At 45.1% G+C, this 21,788-nt stretch overlaps 1 protein-coding gene and 1 long non-coding RNA gene across 2 annotated transcripts in view; both read left to right on the top strand.

Moving 5' to 3' along the window:
- LOC143842691 (uncharacterized) overlaps positions 1 to 21,788 on the top strand; it is an 87,299-nt gene that overhangs the window by 48,648 nt on the left and 16,863 nt on the right. The gene's annotated exons all lie outside the window — the stretch shown is intronic.
- LOC143842732 (uncharacterized) lies at positions 8,937 to 10,836 on the top strand. The gene is made up of 4 exons (XM_077347894.1): positions 8,937 to 9,109; positions 9,288 to 9,371; positions 9,670 to 9,848; positions 10,825 to 10,836. The coding sequence occupies exons 1-4, from the start codon at positions 9,034 to 9,036 to the stop codon at positions 10,834 to 10,836; spliced, it is 351 nt and encodes a 116-aa protein (XP_077204009.1). The 5' UTR covers positions 8,937 to 9,033.

The following is a 21,788-nucleotide window of genomic DNA, read 5'->3' on the forward strand; positions in this document are numbered from 1 at the left end:
TCCAGTGTGGGTATGGATGTAGCCTATGTTTTTAAAGACAAAGCAGCCAGCCCCTCATTGGGATACACATATATGTCAGGTTTCTTCAGGTAGGCCAGTGTAAAAATGCTTCAACTTTGGTTTAAGGCATGGGAGGGGAACAGATCCGGCCCTTGACTGTGCACTGCCTTTTGTTTGAAGGGAGACCATTTGCCCCTGACTCACCTGACCAATTGCCCCTGTTTCTCTGCTTACTTTCCTGCGGGTACAAGCAAATGAAAGTATTTCATTTAACACAGAGAGGGGTATTTAATGTAGCTAGCCTTTCCCTGGACTCCTCCTACGCTGCCTGTCTTTCAGAAAGCAAAGGCAAAACTGGCAGAAAGGCAATCACAAGACTAATGTAAAGAATGGACCAGCAAGCAAACAGGGCTCACAAGTGCTCAGAAAGCCTCTCCAAGCCAGCAGAGACCTTACAGTGACTAGAATCAAGTCTATGTCTATGAGGACAGTCCTTTTTAGCAAGGAATAATGGAGTCTTGTATTTGGGAGATGCTCATATCCCTTAGATACGTTAGTTCTGTCTCTTTCCCCTGTGGTTACCCTCATTGAAGGCAGCTATTGAAAGCAGATTGGACCAGATGCATAGTCAGAGATTATAGATTTTCCCATTTTGGGGGATTAAATGCAGAACAGTGTATTAAAAGAAAGGATTCCATTTGAATTTTTGTCAATTAATATCGAGGTATACATACATGGTGTGTTAGAACAGTTGGGTTTATACCCTGCTTTTCATTACCCGAAGGAGTGTCAAAGTGGCTTACAATAGCCTTCCCCTCCTCTCCCCACAACAGACACCCTCTGAGGTAGGTAAGGCTGAGAGAGCCCTGATATTTCTGCTCGGTCAGAACAGCTCTATCAGGGCTGTGAGGAGCCCAAGGTCACCCAGCTGAGTGCATGTGGAGGGGTGGGGAATCAAACCTACCACTCTGAACCACTGCACCACACAGGTCGCTGCTGCTGCCTTTTATGAAAGGAGAGGGATCTCCCTGGAACAAGTGTGGTAGTGAGCTATCTGGGGCTCATTGGCTTATGACCCTTCAGAGTAAAATTAATTTGCCAGGTTACCACAAGAACATCATGGATCAGCAATGATGTGAGTCCAGTGGTTTTGGGGCCTGTCATTATGGGTGCCTCTGTATCTTGAATGAGACTCTTGCTTTCATATTTCGGGTGAAACTTACCATTCCATCAGGAAGGATAGCCTGGCTTCTAAGTATGGTATGTTGAAAAAGGGAACAATGCGTAAGAGATACCCACTGATTACCCGAGTGCTCTATCTAATATAAATTAACTCTCTTCCACAGTCCATAATGAGCCTGATGAAGAAAAACAGAATGTAAATAGCAATAATCATGTAAATGCATGGACTGTTTCTTTAATAAAAAAGAGATGAGTATGCTTTATGTTAATGCCAGTCAAAAAGGAAAGATGGGAACATTCATAATGGCTTATGAATAAAGAAAGGTGGGTGTGTATCTAGCCACCGGGAATGCTCTTCAGAACAACAGGGATATTTAAAGAGGCTTAAATGTTGCACAAATCAACATTTCTTGGGGCCATCTTTAGTGATCAGGTATTTAAAAAGGCAGGATGCTTTTTGAGAAATGTTAGATATCTTCAGTCTTACAAGGAACTACAGTAAACCCTTTCATGCTACATTCTCTTGAAGTCAAGTGACAGGCTAGGGATCTGCTAAAGGCAGCTTCAATCTCAGCTGGATCTGCAGAGGGTTTTCATACCACTTGCAACCCCCTTGATATCTACTTATAAACAGTCATCCTTATCTTATTCTTCCAGCTCTTTGAAGCAGCTAGGAGGGTGCAGACCAAACATCTCATTGGCTAGCTTCTCTCTCCTGTCTTTATCTGCTCAAAATATTGTAGGTCACCTTCCCACCTGACTTAGGTTTCCCAAAGCAACAAACAATAAAAACATTAAAAGAAGCTACAAACACAGAAAATAAGAACAAATTTTTAAAAACCACATAAACCATAGAAGGAAGATCAATGTGAGTGTGAGCAAACATCAGCTAAAAAAGAAAAATCTTCAGCTGCTGGGGAAAGACTGTGTTGGAAGGGGTCCAACCAATCTCTCTGGAGAGGGAATTCTGTAGTTGTGATGTTACAGCTGAGAAAGGCCCTTTCTTTGATTACCATCTACCTTGCCTAAGATGGTGGGTGCACCTGAAGCAGGGCCTCTGAAGGTAACCATAAGATTACTTGGTGCCTTTTTGGAGTTTGGCTCCTGCAGCGAAAAAAGTATGTATTTCAGCATAATAGATCACATATAGCTTGTGCTTGCTTCTCTCCCAGGATCAGGATGTTGATGCAGGCAGCTTTCTTTCTTTGAAAGGCAGCTTTGTTCTTTGAAGCCTTCAAACCAGGGAAACATGAGGGTCTGTCATCGGATACAACCTTGTCTTTTAAGCAAGTTAATTAGAACCATTGTTGCAGACTGTCAGGCCCGTCTTCAGTACTTAAAGGGTTTTTTATATTTTTTTAATCCCTTGTTCATGTCAGTAGAAGCGTTAACACTTTTAATACTCGTTAAAAATAATCTGATACTTAAAATGTTCTCCAGCAGGTCCCAGAACTAATCTCTTGTCTGTGTAGCACTGTGAAAGAGATGCCTTTGAAGAACATTAATGCTTGGAGACCTTGAGATTGTTGTGTTATGGCGTTGTATTGGATTTCTGAAGGACTACGTATATAATGCTATCCTGTTCCAGACTACAATAGATGCCTGTGTTAGAATGAAAATGCATACACTTGCCTTCTCCCAGCTAACATAATGCAATCAAATTATAATGGAAGATAATTTGGAGCCATTCTCCACATCATTGGCAAATGCCAACAGTAGAAAACGTGTATGGTTCGAATGATTAACTCATCCACAATTTTCTCCTCCCTGAATTAGATGGGTTCCAGAGGAAGCTACCAAGCCAAGTACATTTAATCATAGAATCATAGAATCATAGAGTTGGAAGGGGCCATACAAGCCATCTAGTCCTGATGTAGTTTGGGAGCTAGTCTGAAAAGTTAAACAACTGTGATTTTCAAGTGTGTTCTAACAGAGCATTTTAGGGGGCACATGCAGCCGCGTTCATGCACTTTACACAGGATTTTGTAACAGGATTGCCAGTTCATGTGAAGCATTAGACTGGTCTGGTGTGTGCCAATTTCTCCCCAGGTTAACTAAGGGCATATCTATCATATGCCCAACAAAACCCTGCATATTGCAGAGGAAGCTCAGGAAACAATTATAATAAGGTGACCAGATTTTAACATCGGTAAAGCAGGACACCATTGACTGGGGGGGGGGGGGTCTTGATTAAAAATTTGGTCTATATGGAGCAACAAAAAGTTTCATAGAATGCATAGAATGCAAAAATAGTATTGTAATATATTTTTTAAAATTTCAACACAAGTACAATTTTCCAGCTACCCCCAGATGTCCCTCCAAAAGTGTGACAATCTGGTCACTTTATTCTCCTTTTCTTTTCAGTGCCAGTAGCATGTGTGCAAGCTCTCCATGCGTGCACTTTCTGGCAGGCTGCGTGACTCCCAATTCTGGAGCTTTCCTGCAGCATGTGTTATGAGGGCTACATAGATAAACCCCTGTTAGCTGACTGTAAGAGGAGTTCAGACTTCTGCCTCTCTGTTTAGCTCTTTTTTTTTTTAGCTTTCTCCCATCTGATCTGTGTCTCTGAAAGTGTCCCAGTTTCCCACTTGTATTGCTTCTAGCCTTTACACTTGTCAGGTGAAGATTCCATTACAAGAATGTGGCACATTATAAATCTTGTAGAGGGTATAAAGCAGGGGTAGTCAAACTGTGGCCCTCCAGATGTCCATGGACTACAATTCCCAGGAGCCCCTGCCAGCGTTCCCAGGAGCCCCTGCCATACCCCTGGTATGAAGCATATACCAATAGCCCTTATTGTGTCTCAGTTTTTGGCAATCCCGATTTAAGCATTGCATCTCATTGATTTTCAAGAATGAGTACAGCAGATGCTTAGGTTTCCTCCATGGAAATCAAAGGGAAAAGTGTTCAAATTTGGCTAGATGACAACCTGTCATTAAATCAAGGAAAAACAGCTCTATTTCTTCTTTCTTGTTCTTCCAGGAAGAATTTTGTTGAATGCTTATCCATGCAAAAAAAAAATCCATATTAGACATTTTTTTTTGCAGCAATTCTTTTAGGGAAAAAACCTACATTTTGTTCAGCGTAGCTTTTTATAGACTGAAGTTCAATATTACAACCTGGCAACATTCTAGTGTCCCCATATTAAATGAAAAGTACACAGTAAAAGAAAAGAACAGCATCAGCAAGACTCGGGTTAAATAAGAAAATGGTCTCTGTTAATAAATGTGAAATCCTTTTAGTATTTAATGTTCTGTTGCCAGCTGCTTTGTACATTATAAAATTATTAACAGTGATTGACACAAGTTATATGTCTGTCCAGTCAATGGCACTGTAAAGTGTCACACATCAGCATGGTCAGACCAGCTCATGCAGTATAATTTACTTAGATTTCAATCTATAGGCTGCCCCTCTCCTTACGGTCTCAGGGCAACTTCCACAACAAGTTTTGAGTCCAGTAGCACCTTTAAGACCAACAAAGATTTATTCAAGGCGTGAGCTTTCGAGTGCAAGCACTTTTCTTCAGACTTAGAACTCCCTACATGACAGCTGGAATATACAGCAAAAATTAATTATGTTAACATTAGTAAACCATGTTAGCGATCCCCAACCTGTGGGCCGCGGACCACATGTGGTCCTTCGACTAATTGGAGGTGGGCCCCGAAGGACGTCTTCTCCCCCCCCCCGGCTCTTTACTTCATCCTCCCCAGCCCTTTACAACACACTTCATTGTTGTGGCATGTCTGTGTCTTATTTTGAAGGGATGTTTAAACATTACCATCGTGATCAGAGAGCATTAGGGCCGTGGTTGAGAGTAGAGGAGTAAACTACCCCCCCACCGGGCCTCAGTAAAAGGTGTTGAGTGGTTCCCGGTGAGTGGTCCCCGGCATTGAGTGGTCCGGTGATAAAAAGGTTGGGGACCACTGAACTATGTCACACATCCGAATACAACCATATAATAATTCATTGTCAAAACAGCCAATCAGTCCCCCCGAAGTCAGTTGTAGTTCACAAAAACATAGGAGAAATAAAACTATCTATCTCAGTGATCAACGACTCCTTACCCCATCATTTGCTGCTTGCCCCATCTTTCTCCATACAAGTGTGAAACATTCCGGCAAGTGAATTGCTGTGCTGGCAACGATCTGATCCCAAGAACAGGGAGTTAAACTAAAAATTCCATTACATATCACTACCATCATCTTACAGTCACATGGTCCCAAATAAAATAAATGGTGAGGAATGTGGATCTCATACATAGTGAGATAGAAAACCTATGTCCTTGTTGAGTCCAGGACATAGGTTAAACTCTCCCCGTATGCCTGGAAATTAAAGATGGTTGCAGTTTGTCAACCAAATATGAAATGGAGGATGGTGAGGGAGGGGGCCGGTGGGGGGCAGTTTTATGGTGATGGTGGTTCTTGGCCTCAACCAAATGTCTGGTGGAAGAGTGCCATTAGTATTGGGTGCTTCAGCCACTGAAATAGCCGATCGCACGTGAAGCAGCCAGCGTCGCGGCTCAGGGTAGAAGTGCAGCGTGGGCACCAGCATCCCAGTCAGGGCATATATACAGGTGCACCTGCATGTGTGCACCAACTGGCATGCTGGCACCCGTGCTACCCCTCCCCCCACACCGTGGTGCTGGCTGCTTCGGGCGCAAACAGCTGTTTCAGCAGCTGAAGCCCCCAACCCTAAGTGCCATCTTGCAAACTCTCTGGAACTTAGGACACTCTGTGAGGGCTCACACTTTAGCCAGCAACTCACTTCACCAGGCTGGAGGCAAGGCCAAAAAGGCCCTGGCTCAGATCAAAGTCAAGCACAGCGCTCTGGGTCCAGAGATCATCAGCAAGTTGGTTTTGGCTGAGTGAAGAGCTCTAAGAAAGTATATCTGACCTCAACCAGGCTTCAAAATGAAGTGCGTGTTAGATAAGGGCCATGCTAGAGGCATTTAATGGGACCTAGGTCCCTTTAAATGTCTTCCAAACCACCAAACAGCTGATCCTCAAGGAGGCTTCTCTCTGCAGGAGGATCAGCTGCCTGTCTGCTGATTCCATGGAATCAGTTTAAGTTTTCTGAATCTGTCAAGCTCAAATCAATGTGATTTGGTTGATTTGGGTTTCACTGAATCAGGAAAACTCAAATATGAAAAGTGTTGATTTTTTCCCCAGGGCAAATTCATAGGGCCATTTCGCACGGCTTCAAAGTAGCAGGATGGTTGCCAATTGGAAACGCTACTAATTTGCCATAACCCACGACGTCGTACACAATCTGCAACAGTCCTGCAACCGACCCGCAAAAAGCGCTTCGTTGTAGCGCTTTCAGGGGAATCCAGAAAAGTGGATTCACCCTCCGGATAGCGATACACTCCTGCAACCAATCTGCGACAATAGCGCCACAGACTTGTGCGTTACCATTGTTGCGGGTTCTTCAAAGTCCCTCCTCCCGAGCCTTTCCTCCTAACTTCCGGCGAACTGTCCGCCATTTTTTTTCTCCGAGCGAGCGGGGATCTACGAGGCAACGAGACAGCGACTGGCTTTCAAGCACGATCACTTTCTGAAATTCTGCCCGGACACCACAAGAGTTTTTCAAAAGCACAGTGGCACACACCGTCACGTTCCAAACATTTGCCCAAAGCTTAAAACCCCGTCTACTTTCGGCCAGTACTAGCGGAGTCAACGTACGGGGAGCATTTTAAAAAACTTTCCTCTGAGCGTGCCAACGAACGTTCGCCGCTCGCAGTCTCCTGTTTAGATTAGTGGGGTTCAATAGATATGATTCGAGGTGATACCATGAGGGGCGGTTTATGTGTAGTGGGTCTTTGTGTGGTTCCGGGTGCGTGGTTGTGCTTGGGTGCGGACAACCCCTTCCATCGGCGGCTAGACCTCCGGCAAGCGGAGTCGCCGTCCGCCGTTCATTTTAAAAAACTTTCCGCTGAGCGTGCCAACGAACGTTCGCCGCTCGCAGTCTCCTGTTTAGCTTAGAGGGGTTCAATAGAAATGATTCTAGCATGAGGGGCGGTTTATGTGTAGTGGGTCTTTGTGTAGTTCCGGGTGCGTGGTTGTGCTTGGGTGTGGACAACCCCGTCCATTGGCGGCTAGACCTCCGGAAAGCGGAGTCGCCGTCCACCGTTCATTTTAAAAAACTTTCCGCTGAGCGTGCCAACGAACGTTCGCCAGTTACATGTCATTGATTTATGCTTTGGTTGGTGAATATTATTGGGGAACTGTCGAGTACCGCTGCACTTGCTCCCGGTTTTACACCGGCATGCGTTTTTGTAATGGCGGACATTTCAGTAAAATGGCTCCCGCTGCATGTTCAAACTGCTCTTCCCGCGTGTGGACGAATCAGCGCATGCGAGAAGTCAAACAAAAGGCGCTAATCTGGCCATTAGGAGCAGATCCTGTTCCCGCGCGAGGAGTTTTGAACGTGACATGTGACCTCATGTGGCCAATGTGCGTGTCCCCTACTGCCTTCCACCAATCAGGAGCCGGCTAGTCCCTTTGTCTTTGTGTGCGGGAAGGTATATGATCCGTTGCACCCTGCACCTCGCACCTCCATTTTGCTCAGCTACTAGCGAAAGCACCATGGAATCCTCTTCGCAAGCCTCGTCCGTCCCTGCAACCGGCCGTGGGCCAACTTGGAGGGACGCGGAGATCAGGGACCTGATCGCGATTTTCTCGGAAGAGAAAATCCAGGACGCCTTCCAGTCCTCGCACAGGAATAGGGAGGTCTTCGAACAAGTGGCCATCAAGATGCGTGCCCTGGGCCACAACAGGACCGGCCTTGAATGCCGGTCCAAAACTAAAACAATGCGGGCGGAGTACATGCGTGCCGTGAACCATAATAAGGGTTCCGGCAACGAGAAGGTGACCTGCCCCTACTTTGAGGAGCAGCGCCCGCTGTACGGCGACGGGGAAGGAGCCGGCAGGCCGAAGCGCGTCGGGAGGAGCCTTAAGGTGGTTCGGAAGCCGGCTGCCCCGGTCGAGGAACCACCCGCTGAGGAGGATCCCGGCGAGGGCACCTCGTCCAGCTTTCGGCCTCCACCCCCCGTCCAGCAACGAGCCGCGGCCATGGTCACGCTGGACCTAATGGCCATCGCTCCTGGGGAGCCAGAGGAGGTTCCTCAGCAAACGCCCCTTGCCTCCGGTAAGTAATTTTATTTTTATTTTATATTTCATTTTGAGCAAATGTGTGTTCTGACGTTTGGGAATCGTTTTCTCGTGTGTTCGTTGCAACGCATAATATGCTAGGATGTTTGTGGATTGCTTTTGGTGGCTTTTTAAAACGGTTGTGTTTAACCAACAACCAAAACAGTTTTGCAGCATGCCTCAGCCATAGGCCTTCTGCAGTGCTTTAGCCACTACTTTGGGAGCTTGCTGTGTGGTTCTGGTTGTATGCTTGCTCCTTTTTCACTATTGTATGCCTTGTGTCCGTTGCAACGCATAATATGCTAGGATGTTTGTGGATTGCTTTTGGTGGCTTTTTAAAACGGTTGTGTTTAACCAACAACCAAAACAGTTTTGCAGCATGCCTCAGCCATAGGCCTTCTGCATTGCTTTAGCCACTACTTTGGGAGCTTGCTGTGTGGTTCTGGTTGTATGCTTGCTCCTTTTTCACTATTGTATGCCTTGTGTCCGTTGCAACGCATAATATGCTAGGATGTTTGTGGATTGCTTTTGGTGGCTTTTTAAAACGGTTGTGTTTAACCAACAACCAAAACAGTTTTGCAGCATGCCTCAGCCATAGGCCTTCTGCAGTGCTTTAGCCACTACTTTGGGAGCTTGCTGTGTGGTTCAGGTTGTATGCTTGCTCCTTTTTCACTATTTTCTGCTCTTGTCCACAGAGACACAGATGCCTGGGACGGTGGTCCTCGAGTCCCCAGCAGCGGTGGCAGAGGACAGTGATTCTGGGGCGTCCACAAATGTTGGTAAGTATCAGTTGCAAAAAGGGGGGGGGGGTTTAACTGCTTTGTGCTTTTCTGTTTGTGCAGGGCAGCAACACTGCCAAGAGACAGAAGAGAGTCCCTCAACGTTGCTGCTTTAGGGTTTGAAGCTTGCTTTGCCACACTTTGGTCCTAAATCATGTTCTTTTTTCCCTTTTTTCAGATTTCATACCCGGGACGCAGGAGGAGGAGGAGCGTGGGGTGGCTGGACCTCCTGCCCTGCGCAGGCGTATACAGATACAAGATGGTGAGCGTGCATGAACTGTTCCTTTCGAGCCATGGCTGCAGGACAATGTCTGTGTGCAATAACTGTGTGCTTCCTTTTCATTTTTGTGCTCCCCTGGCATTGTTCTGAGTCTTGGTTTAACAATATGTAACCAAGAAAGGCCACCATGGGCAAACAAACAATAACCATGTGCTCCCCTGGCATAGTTTTGAGTCTTGGTTTAACAATATGTAACCAAGAAAGGCCACCATGTGCACCAGGGTGGGTTTTGACTGTCTCAATGTTACTAACAGTTCTGTTTCTCTTTTTTTGCCAACAGAGGTCCTTTCAGAAGACGATGAGCCAGCCGGCTCACCACCTAGAGGTGCTCTCCAAGCAGAGGAGAGGCTGGCGAGGGAACGCGGCAGGCTGCGGCGCGTCTCCGTATTAACTAGCGTGGGAGAAAGGATCCTCGAGCACTGCCAGGAGGAGTCCAGGCGTGCCGCTGCCGCAGACCAGGCGATGCTCTCCCTCGTGGCCCAGGAGGGAAAAAAATTCCGTGCCATCCTTAGGGAGTCGAACCAATCCCTACGCGAAAGCGTGGAGGAGGTTCGACTGATAAGGAGGCTGATGGAGAGGGCGGTCGCGGTTATGGAGGCGGCCACTCCTCCTCAGATTACCGTGCACGTCCCCCCCCCACCCACATCTCCCCCACCACCTCCAGCACCCACCCCACCCACCCCGTCTCAGAATGCCTCGACCCAAACGAGAAGGAGGACTGTTCTCGGGAAGAGAATAGTTAAACCCGCGGACAAGTTCTCCCCCTCCTAGTTTGGGCCAGTTTGTCTAGTTATCTGTGTTTGCTGTTGTCTGTTAAATAAAGTTTATATTTTTGACTCTGTCTCTGTGTACCCTCTCTAGTGATTGTGCCTATTCTGGCACCGTTGTGTGGGTTGGAGGTTGGAGGGTGTTTTAAAGGTTAAAGGTGTTTTAGGAGTTTGGGGTGAAAGGTGTGCGAGTGTAAGGAGTCACACTGGAGTCTTTTTCAGTAAATTTACAACAACATTTTATTTTCAAAAACAGTTCAACAGGGGAAAAAAACAAGGGAATGTAACTTGGACCCCCCCACCACCACCCCCACCCTCCAAGAAAGCCAACTTTTTTTTAACAAATTCATATATTTAACAGGGATAGAAAAATGGGCAATGTAACTAGGAACCCCCCCAACACCCCCCACCCCAAAACACAAACAGAAAACAAAACTCAGGTCCCACTGCTCCCCTCCCCAGCCCCTTCCATCTCCCTCACTCTCCTGCACAACCGTCCCATGGTCCCCCTGACTTTGCGGCGGAACAGGTCTTCGTCCTCCTTCTTCTTAACTGTGTGGGGAGGGAGAAAAAGTACACATTAGTGCCACACATATTTTCCAATTTTTTTAGTTTACATGCATACACTTTTTAGTGGCCTTAGCCACAGTGTGAGAAGAGTTGGGCAGTGGGGAACATAACCTACGTTCTTCCGCCTCCCTCTGCTGCCTTTGCTGCTCTAACTCCCCTTTCAGGTCTGCCACTTCAGCCTCTAAGGAAGTCACCCTGGCCTCCATGGCACGCATCCTTGCCTCCATAGTTTCTGCTATAGAAATCAAACAAAGAATTTAATCACACTTCAAATGGAAGCATCACAGCAGGCTCCCATATGGCTCCATGGGGGTACACACACATGGGTCTCCCTCACAGACATAAAACTCTCACCTGCAGCCTGTCCTGAGGTGGAAGGTCCCTCTTCCTCCCCCTCCTCACGCTCAGGTGCTTTTGCCAGCTTGGATGGTGATTGTGTGGCTGGGCAAAGAAAAAGAGAAATCATAAGTAAAAGCACACAAAACAGAGATGAAACACAGCTGGTGGCCACACCACAGTTAGAGTCAAAGCGCATAACCAAAGTGGTTCTACAGTACTGGCGGGCTAAGTCATAGGGGGTTGACAGCATCTAAATACTTTCTCGAATTTCATTGGGGACAGTAGGGGAAAGAGGCAGCTAGTCATTCCATGCATGTTTAAGGGTAAAACACAACGAGGGCAGCACTCACCCATATGCCTCCTCATTTCCAGGGGGGGCTTCCCAGCCTTCTCCCATATTTTCACCATCTGGTCGTGGAAGACCGTTCTCCCACTTGGCTGCGGGACCCCCCCCCCACTGTTCAAGACTGTTGAGGAAGTCCAGCTTCACCCTCTTAAATTTTGTCCGGACCTGCTCCCAGGTCCGGACGTAGCCCCTCTCCCTCAGCTTCGATGCCAACACCAGGTAAGCACCCTTGGTGTGGCAGTGGGTGCTGGCCATAAGGCGGCCAACACTTTTCGATTGGAGCACAAGCTCCAGAAGTGCCTCAGCCTCGGCGCGCTGCCAGAAGGAGCCCTTCCGTGGCTTCGGCATCTTCGGAATGACGATTAGGGAACGAACGTGCGTTGCTCCGATCGACCACCCCTATTTTAAATGTATCAAAGCTGCCCACCAATAAAATTATTCCTTGGAACATAAGTGGATTGATCCTCCGGTTTGACAGGGGTCGCCAATACTTCCTGGCTACCCGCCTCCCCAAACTTTCCACGTTCAGCGCTTCCGTATTGTGTTTGTCAATTTCAGCGGGGAGTTAGCATTTAGGGCTGTCAAAGTGCTTTTGGCCCAGAGAATCCCCGTTTTTTTGCTGGCTAAGTAGACAAACCGCACAAGACAAGGTTAAACAAAGAACATAAAACTTTATTCAACAACAGAGTAGGAAAAACAATCAAACATGCCTCCTGTTTCTGTAGATGTGGGTGGCTATGGCGTCCCGAACCTTGCACCCCTCCGCATAGATCCTTTTTCTCCTTGCTTCAGGGATGTCTTGTGTGTCCTCAAGGACTACAGGATCAGGTTCATCCACAGGGAAGGGGATGTTATGTCCCTTGTCCTCGCATATGTTGTGCAAAATGACACACGCGATGATCAGCGGAGTCACATTGTCTATATGCACATGGAGTCGTGACATCAAGCAACGGAACCGGGACTTCAAACGTCCAAAGGCACGCTCCACTACATTCCTTGCCCGGGAGTGACTGAGGTTGTAGTGGCTCTGCACGTCTGTCCTTGGCCGCTTATAGGGAGTCATGAGCCAGCGGCGTAATGGGTAGGCTTCGTCCCGGAGCACCAACGCCGGCACACGCACGCCCTCAATGGTGGCGGTGGGGTTTCCTGGAACAAAGACCCCTTCGTCCATGGCTTTCCTGAGGTTCGATTCCCTGAAAACAAGGGCATCATGCCTCCTGCCACTCCACCCCACCTCGGCATCGATAAACCGTCCGGAGAAGTCCACAGTTCCTTGCAGGAGAACAGCACAAAAGTCCTTCCTGTTCCCGTACACCTTTATGCTTCCCCCGGGGGCACGGATAGGGATGTGGCTTCCATCGACGGCCACAAAACAATGCGGGAATCCAAGCCTGGCAAACCCGTCCATACTCTGGAATAAGGGAAAGAAAAGAATATAAGCCATGGCATGTCAGCGTGGGGTGTATCGCGTCTTCGTTGCTGACCTGTCAAACAAGAAAAAAAATTTAAAGGGCAAAGGGGATAGAATGACACTCACCGCTCCAAGCCGGTCTCCGAGGCACACGACTTTGCTGAACAATTCCGCCTCCATGGCGAGGCAGAACTCCTTAAGGATATCGCCAACCGTAGTGACTCCGAGTCCGAATTGCTGGGCTACTGTCCGGAAGTACTGAGGGGTGGCCAAGTACCACAATGCGGCCACCACCCTTTTTTCTATTGGCACGGGGCGCCGCATGCCAGTGACTTGCCTCTCCATGCGTCCACGTAGAGCCTCCATGAGTTCAAAAAATGTTCCCCTAGACATTCTAAAGTTGGCAATCCAGTGGTCATCATCCCAGCGAGTCCACACAAAATTTTCCCACCAGTCAGAGGATCTTTCGTCCGCCCAGAACCGGGGGGGGAACCGGACCTCTGCCAGAGCTTGCCAGTGCCTCTTTGCCGCCATGGTTGCCCGTTGAGAACGTCTTGTACTGCTGGTCATCGCTCTGGCAATACGTTCTCGGTATTCCTCTGAAGCAGCCCTCCTACGCCGCACGGTGGTGTGGATACGCTGGACCACCGCAAGCATCTGAGACAACAATTGAAAAATAATCCTCTCCATTACAACGTTAACCTGTGCTGCGGGCAGTAGGCTACGCAAACAAAGAGTGAGGCCGACCGCGTGTCTGCCCAGGTGCATATAAGCAGGTAACCTGTGGGCGTGTACTGTGGGCGGGGATTAACCAATCAAACATATCAATGCATCAACCTCTGGTTCATAGAAAACAATAGAAAACACGTTCCAAGGGCGCCAATGATTTGACGATAACGCGTTGCTACAGGGTTTCCTGGGTTTTTTTTAAAAAAAGGGAACCCCGACAAGTCCGGCTTTAGGGTCGAGGTCAAAGGTGTGCCTGCAGTTTGATTGACGGGCACGGGAGGCCAGAAGCGCTAAAAAGGGACCTCCTTTGTAGCGAAAAGACGGAGAACCGGAAGGCTGTGGGTTACGAAAGTGACGAGAAGTGAAAGTGCTAAATTCCGCAAAAACCACAGCTGTGCGTTACGGGCACAGCTAGTTACATTTCGCTAGTTGAAGTAGCGATTTCGCTAACAGCAACCAAATAGCAACTTTGAGCTCTGTGCGAAATGGCCCATAGGGCCACTGTAAGTTGGAAGCAATTTGATGGCAGTTACACTTATGCAGGTGTTATTTTTTAAAAATTACTATCAAATGAAAGGCTCCCAGATTTGAAGTTGGTGGAGTACAGTACTCTTCCTCATAGTGCAGTTTTTGCATCCTTAACCAAGTAACCCTGCTATTTGCCCCTTGTCTTCATCCATATAGTGCTGGTGTATCGGAGGTAGCAGAGGCCTAGTAAACCATATGGGTGTGAGTTTTCTGCAGATTGGTCAATAAATGAATCCTTGACTTGGTGCAAAAGTCGATGTATTAGAAAGTAGGCAAGTAAACCAGATCAGTACTTTGCCACAACTCAGTTCTGGCCCAGCGTTGGCATATATGCCCCAATCCACCATCCCGTCCCAATGGAATCCTGATTTGAATGGGAGAACTTCAAACACCCAAACAAATGCCATGTTGTGAGAACACATCTCCATTTCAAGGCCACCAGCTAGCTCTCCCCAGAACAACTGAAGATAGATTGGGGGAGGTGGTGTGAAAGCAGAGGGACTCAGAACAGGCCATAAAGCAATATATATTTGAAACTCCTACATCTACATTCATAGTTAATGACTACAAAATATATGGAAGAGGCACTTCTAACAATGGGGCACAGAGGTTAACAGCCCTCTCCCCTGTGCTATGGCTCTCATCTGAAATCTCCATGGCAATTATTCAGTATTTAAAAATCACTCATATTAAAGAGACCCATTTATCTCCCCAACACACACTGCATTTAGTTTAATTCATAATAACTGAGAATCAAACCAGATTGCAATTTGACCTGAAGGATAGTTCTTCTTGTTTGAACAAATTTTGTATTCCTAACCACTCGTCTGATATTTCTCACAGGCAACATCCTTCCATATGTGTAGATGTTGGCAAATAACAGTTTTATGAGTGAGGAAAGAAGGTTCTGGGAAAACAGCATGGGAACTCCTCAACCTGGTACTGCCCACAACCTTGCCACATACCCCACCTGGCCTGGTACATCTATAATAGGTTTTAGACACATTTCTCTAGTAGGCAGATGTTTCCACTTAAGGGTGCCATTCTTCAACTGGGATGTGGGCATCTTCCTGGAGTTACAGTTCATCTCCAGACCACAGAGATTGGTTTCACTGGAAAAAACGGATGCTTTGAAGGATGAACTCTATGGCGGGGGTCGTCAACTCCCATCTGTTCTTAAGGAAACTAAAGCTCTGTTGTAAGGAGGCCACCTTACTGGCTACTCTTTAGAAGCTACTCAACTGATCAGAGGGTAGCTTGCATTTGAAGGAAAGTCACAGCTGTGGAACTAACTTTTTACACTGCCAAGGTTATTAATATTTCCCTGAAGGAGAGTACTCCAAATCAAGAGATGGTAGAAATTTATTTTACCAAGAACTTGATTTTTTTCTGTACTATTTGTCATCTTTGATTCAGTGATATTGGCTCCTGGCATTTGAGGTTATCTGACTGTGGCTTTCCTGCAAGAACAACAGGCCTTGGCACATATTTAACAGGCAAACACAATCCATTTGTCACTGACTCAGTGGCTCAATACTTGGTGAGTTTAGAGGTTAACGCGTCTCACAGTGTTTGCTTGGTCCTGGAGCCTTAGTGATGCCTTGAGCGAGTTCTGTGACCTTGTTCTTGAACATCCCTCTAATTGTTAATGGCTCCATTTTTGGTCTCATCTGAGATCAGTCTCATTCATCATAACAGCATCCCAAAGATGAGACCAGAAATGGAGCTTGTTTTACCATTAACAATTAGAGGGATATTCAAGAACAAGGTCACAGAACTTGCTCAATGAAAGTTAGAGAATAAGCAAACAAGCCTCGAGAATGAAGGACTGCATGCATTATATCAAGGCTATAAATGCCATAAAATAATATTTTACCTGTTCATTTAGAAACCAAAGAAAACGTCAGCCTATAAGAGTCAGCTTAGTTTAGTGGTTAAAACAGGGAAGGGGGGGCTATACAAATAAAGTTGTTATAGTTGTTGTCATTGATGATGATGATGATGATGATGATGACGATGACAATAATAATAATAATAATAATAATAATAGTAATAATAATAATAATAATAATAAAGTGGAGGCCTCTAATCTGGAGAACTGGGTTTGATTCCATGTTCCTCCATGTGCAGCCAACTGGGTCAGTCACAGTTCTCTCAGAACTCTCTCAGCCCCATCTACTTCACAGGGTGTCTGTTGTGGGGAGAGGAAGGGAAGGCAATTGTAAGCCACTTTGAGACTCCTTTAGGCAGTGACAAATGGGAGAGTAGTAGTAGCAAGTTTATTATGGAATTAAATCAGAGCAATAAAAATGACATACAAAATATACCTGTTCATGCCAAAGTGATACAGGAGAAGTAGGATACAACAGTTACCTGGGTGTAAACTGCACAGAGCTTTTATTCCAACCCCAGGTCGATTCAGTCCCTGCCCTCTACACAGAATGCGATTTCCGTTTGGATTTGGGGCGATTTAAATTTTACTTCTGCAGCAAGAAGGATTGATCAGAGTGATCCTACCTTTATTGTGCAATATCTTGGAGTGCTTTTAACGTTCAATATATTTTTAAATCACATTGTTTTGAATCTGGGCTCTCCTCCGTGGCAGGGAACCCATGATTGGCCACAGGTGGTCATGTGATAAGCCTGCCTTAAAGGAGAAGCCCCTAATTTCTCTCAACTTCTGTTGGATTTTTTTTTCTGCCTTCTTCGATTCTCTTACCCCCCCCCCCCTTCAAGGAAAAAAAAAAGGATTTTTTTCCTCCCTCCTCTGACTTCTTGGATCCTCTCCCCCCTTCAAGAAAACAGAGTCTCCATTTGACTCCCCCCCTCTTCTGAGCCTCCCTAACCACGTGCAGAAGACTTTACTGTTTCAATGGGGAGGGAGGGGGAGAGGAAGACTTGAGTTCAAAGTGATCTGAATTCAACAGGATTGACAATGGAATAAACAAAGTAAGTGCAGACTCTGCCCTGGTATAATGTTTCACATAATAAAAAGGGGGGAAAAAACAAATTGTGTAAAAAATGCTTAATGGTTTAACAATATAAATTTAAGAACATGAGTTACAAGTAAAATCTAAATAGATATGGAAAATGTCTAAAAACTGATTTTGCCTGATTTAATAGGTCTTAGGATAATTATAAATACATTCTTAGATCACAAAATGTAACCAGCTAGTTCCACGAACTCTAAGAACTATAAGGCAGAAACTGGCTTCTGATTTAGTAATTCCTGGGGATTCGTCTAACAAGAGTTTGTTAATTATAGCTGTGTTGTTTGCAGCTATTGGCTCTGGCCTTAGTGTCACCAAAGGAAGGATAAACTTAGGAGGGGCCTTATCACTGAAGGGGTAACTCAGAAAGACATTCTCTACATCATCTACTCGTCCTGAGTTACAAGACCATAGTCTGTCATGAAAGGGTATCTGTTTATACTTTCCAGCCAGTACCACAGAGGGTAACACCATATACCTTGCCAATGTAAAAGCTCTTCTATGGCTATTAGGTCCACTTCCCTTTCATGTCTTGGATTCTTTGTTTAATTTTTTTTTCTGAATCCCAGCCTAAAGAAAGTTAAGTGTGAGGAGAGATACCAAGATGTTTAATCTTACATTTTACAATGAGCGACCAACTTGAAAACTGACCTCTAAAATTAGGGATAAAAGGCCATGGGGGTTAACGATCAACTTAAGCCAGAGGCAGAGAGAGGAAAGTACAACCTTTGCCTCAACTTTCGTCATTCCTGCCTCTAGCCGGACCACGGAAATTAATTGACACATCAGGGAGTTTGCAAAACTCTCAAAAACTTTGCCTGTGGGAAAAAAGACAAGCAGGGTATAAAAACCAACTCTTCTTCTTCTTCGTCTTCGTCTTCGTCTTCTTCTTTGACAACCAAGACATCTTCAATGAGGGGGGGGGAATGAAAAATGGGGAGAAAAGTTTTAAAAAGTATTGGGATGATCTCATGTTGGATCTTTCAGTATGAATTCTAGTGAGGGCTAAGGATGAGTGAATTTCCTCATCTTTATTGTATCATTGTTTTTCTTTGATTGTCTGCAAATCAATATTCTATTTCTCTGACTCATTATTTCAGATATTTTCTTACCATTTTGCTCCAAATTAGGTAGTTAAGTAGAAACATTATATCTCATTATTTGATATGACATTTCTTATGTGTTTCACTGAACTGTGTTGCAGTCATATTCCGTTTGTTCAGATGGGAGGCAGATGGGGGGCATCAAACTCTGGTTTCTGATCTCGGTTGATGTTTCCCTGCTGAACAGCCTGTGGAATTTGGTCCATACTGGAACTGCATTGAGGGAACTGAAGTCTGTTCCATAAATAAATATCTAACCAAAGTACATATTAAATCACTTTTTAGGCAGCGGAGTGAAAAAGCTTTTCGAGACCATTTTGATATTTTCTGCTGCTGAGCAGAGAGATCAAATTTGGTGGAAAAATTTGGCAATAGAGCAATTCACGAGCATCCCTAATTAAGTCCTTTGGAATTTCTTGAATGAATGAATTTTGCTACTGACCTTTCTGTGTGTTGCATTTCATTTCATGTAGGCAGTTTGCGGTTGATATGTTACCACATTGTAACAATCATTTATATAGTCTGTATGTGTATTTAAAAGACGCCCAGATTAATTGTGGTAATTTCATATATAAATAGTGTGCTGATTGCTTTTTAAGAACAGAAATTTATGCATAATTAATCCTACCAGCAAGATCCACTTAAAAAAAAAACTGTACTGTGGCAAACCCTTTTGACTGATGGTCAGTGATAACTTGGTCATAATATAAGGACTGAGAACTGCCCTGTCTATAATGTGCTGATGGGAAAAGACAGGGGCCTTTTAAATTGTGTTACATAATGAAATGGGTCTTCTTAACAGGTATATTTAACTAGATTTATATAGTGGAATGTTTAATCCTGTGCAATAATCTTAATCTCTGATGTGGTAAAGGTATATAAATGTAACTCAATAGAAATATAAAGCCAATTAATCTTTCATTTTTTTGCTCAATATCTATATTGAAGGCATTATTTCTGCTGGAGAACACTGACAATTTTTTAAAATTGTCAAAATTATTGCAATTTATTCCGATTAAGATGCAGATCATTTCTCCTAAATATTTGCCATATAGGTTGTTATACATTTTTTCAAGGGTTTTGAGCAAGAAAGGAATTTTGTAAATCCTGTTTGTTCAGATCATGAATCTTTGATCTCATACATGATGTATTTTGACTTAAAACAGGTTCTAAACTTCGGTGAGGAGCTACTGTGATGGATAAAGATTTTGTTTTGTAGTTTGCAGAGATACCAAGTTCAAATGTTATAGGTTAGGGGAAAGGCTTTGATAATTGGTAATTCTGGCAAGCTTTCCATAAAGGTTTTGATCTTTGGTATACCAAACCTCATGCCACACACAATGGATAATGCACTTTCAATGTGCTTTTGTATCTAGATTATCCAGTGAAAAACAGGAAAATCTGCTTCTAAAGCGCATTGAAAGTACATTATCCAACATGACCCATTATGCATGGCAGCAGCCACACCAGCCATGACAAGCTGCTGCCAGGGTGGAATCTCCACTGCTTCCTGCATACTCACAGGGGAGAGAATCCCCTGGCATATGCAGACTGCCCTGGCATAGCACACATGCGCGCACAATGCCAGGGCTGCAGCAGGGAAAGCGGGGGGCATTGGGCCCCCACTGCATGATGGTGGGGATCAGCATGCTTCTCTCCCACAAAGATGGGGGTGGGGGAATGCACTGACCAGCTCTGTGGTTCCGTGTAGCTGACAGGGGCATGTGGTGTCCCTGCAGGGACACAGTAGATTGGGGGAGGAGCTGGGCCCATAATCTTCCAATTTTGCACAGCACTGGCCCCATCTAGCCCCCAATGGCATCTGTGGCATCTCAGGAATGTGGAAGACTCTGTGTTCCCTTACTACAAGTCATCCAAGGGTCCCTGAGCCAGGCCAGGACTGGTCATCGCTCAGGATAGTGGTGATGTCAGGAATAATTGGGGATTAGCCCTGCAGCCCTGTTGTCACCAGCCTGGGAAATCTACCTAATGCATAATCGGTCCATGTGCGGAATGAGTGACATCTCCTTTTTAAATATACATTTCCATATTTAAAAAAAAATCAGAACTATGTATAAAATACAGTTGTATCATACTGTACAAGGTGCCAGAAAGTTGCAGCTGGTTTAAGATGACTCCAGCCAAGGGCTAAAAAGGCAAGTGAGAGGCAATTGTGGTTTGCCATTCTCTTCTTCCGCAGAGTCTTCCTTGGTGGGATGCCTTCCAAATACAGACCTGTTTCACTTATGAGATCCGATGAGTTCGGACTATATCATGCTGCCTTCCTTCCCTGTGCTAAAATTGCCAGTCCTTGACTGGATCATGCTTGATGATTTTAGAATCCTCAATGTGCCTTACCTTGGCCAACTTAACCTCTGGTCATGAGATTCACATTTTTATTTATGGGCTTAAAAATAAATAAAAGGGTCAAAAGACTAAGAGATATTTTCAATAGCATCATTTAGGTCTTCACAGTAGTGATTAATTGAGAAAATTACAGCAATTTTTTTAATCCTCAAAGTGATATGTGAATTCTGAAATGCAATTGACTCTAACTGAAAGCCATTCACTGTATAATTAGCAACTTAAAAAGAAGAGCTTCAGTGTTAAATCAGCTAAAACTTTAAGCTTCAGAATATTATGGATGTTCAGTGCATGTCGTCTTCGTATGCACAATTAGCCAGCTTCCCCAAAGGAAAGATTTAATATTATACTGATGGGTATGAAAATGCTTTTTATTTGTTCTATTTCCAGCCCTTGTGAACATGAAGATTATTTACTGTTTTATTTCCCAGAATGAGCAGTGGGTGTCATCATGACTTTGGGGGATAAATCCAAGGCCCCAGCTTATCAGGTCAACAAGGGACCCCAACACAGCATAATAAATACACATTACCATCTAAAGGGAGAGGGAATAAATCCATTAGGTCCCGAGTCTAACATGATGGAACTGCAGAATTTAAATGTTCAGCATTCTCATGGTGAGTTGCTGTACACAATGTGATAACTCCATTGAACTAGAAGATGCCAAACTGAAATGTTATACATATGTGTAAGGAACAATGTTGTACTGTAGGTCATCTTGGGCACAGTGGTATGCATTTGGAGTTGAAAATCTACCCCAAAAGTATTTACTTGTATTTGGGGGAAGATTTCAGCATACCAAATATATCTGGGTTTCGTTGTGAAAAAAAAATCCAGAAAAAAATCTTGGATGCATTTGGGAATTACTGGGTAGATGCGAAAAAAGCAGCAAATAAAAAAATCTGCTGTTTATCTGGCTTCCACTGCCATCCATTTAATATTTAAAGGGGCTACAGAAGACAGCCTGAGGATCAGCTATGCCAGTGGGAAAAATACCATTCCAGCTGGCTCAGCTTGGGGCTGGCCGCTGAAGAAGCCAGCTCCAGGATCTGCTGATTGCTTCCCACAGGCTGGGCTTTGCACTGGCTTCTCCTGCAGCCTGGGTTGAACTGAACTGTAGGAGAAGCAAGCCCTGCTAGGATCTCCTGTGCAATGTGTGTTGTGTGGCATAGCAGCTCTTAGGGCTAGCCTCTCCTACAGCCCAGTTTAAACAAGCCTAGCCAGGATTGGCTGAGCCCACAGGGAGCAATGT

This window comes from Paroedura picta, chromosome 8 (genome assembly GCF_049243985.1).
Source record: "Paroedura picta isolate Pp20150507F chromosome 8, Ppicta_v3.0, whole genome shotgun sequence".
Classification (NCBI taxonomy): domain Eukaryota; kingdom Metazoa; phylum Chordata; class Lepidosauria; order Squamata; family Gekkonidae; genus Paroedura; species Paroedura picta.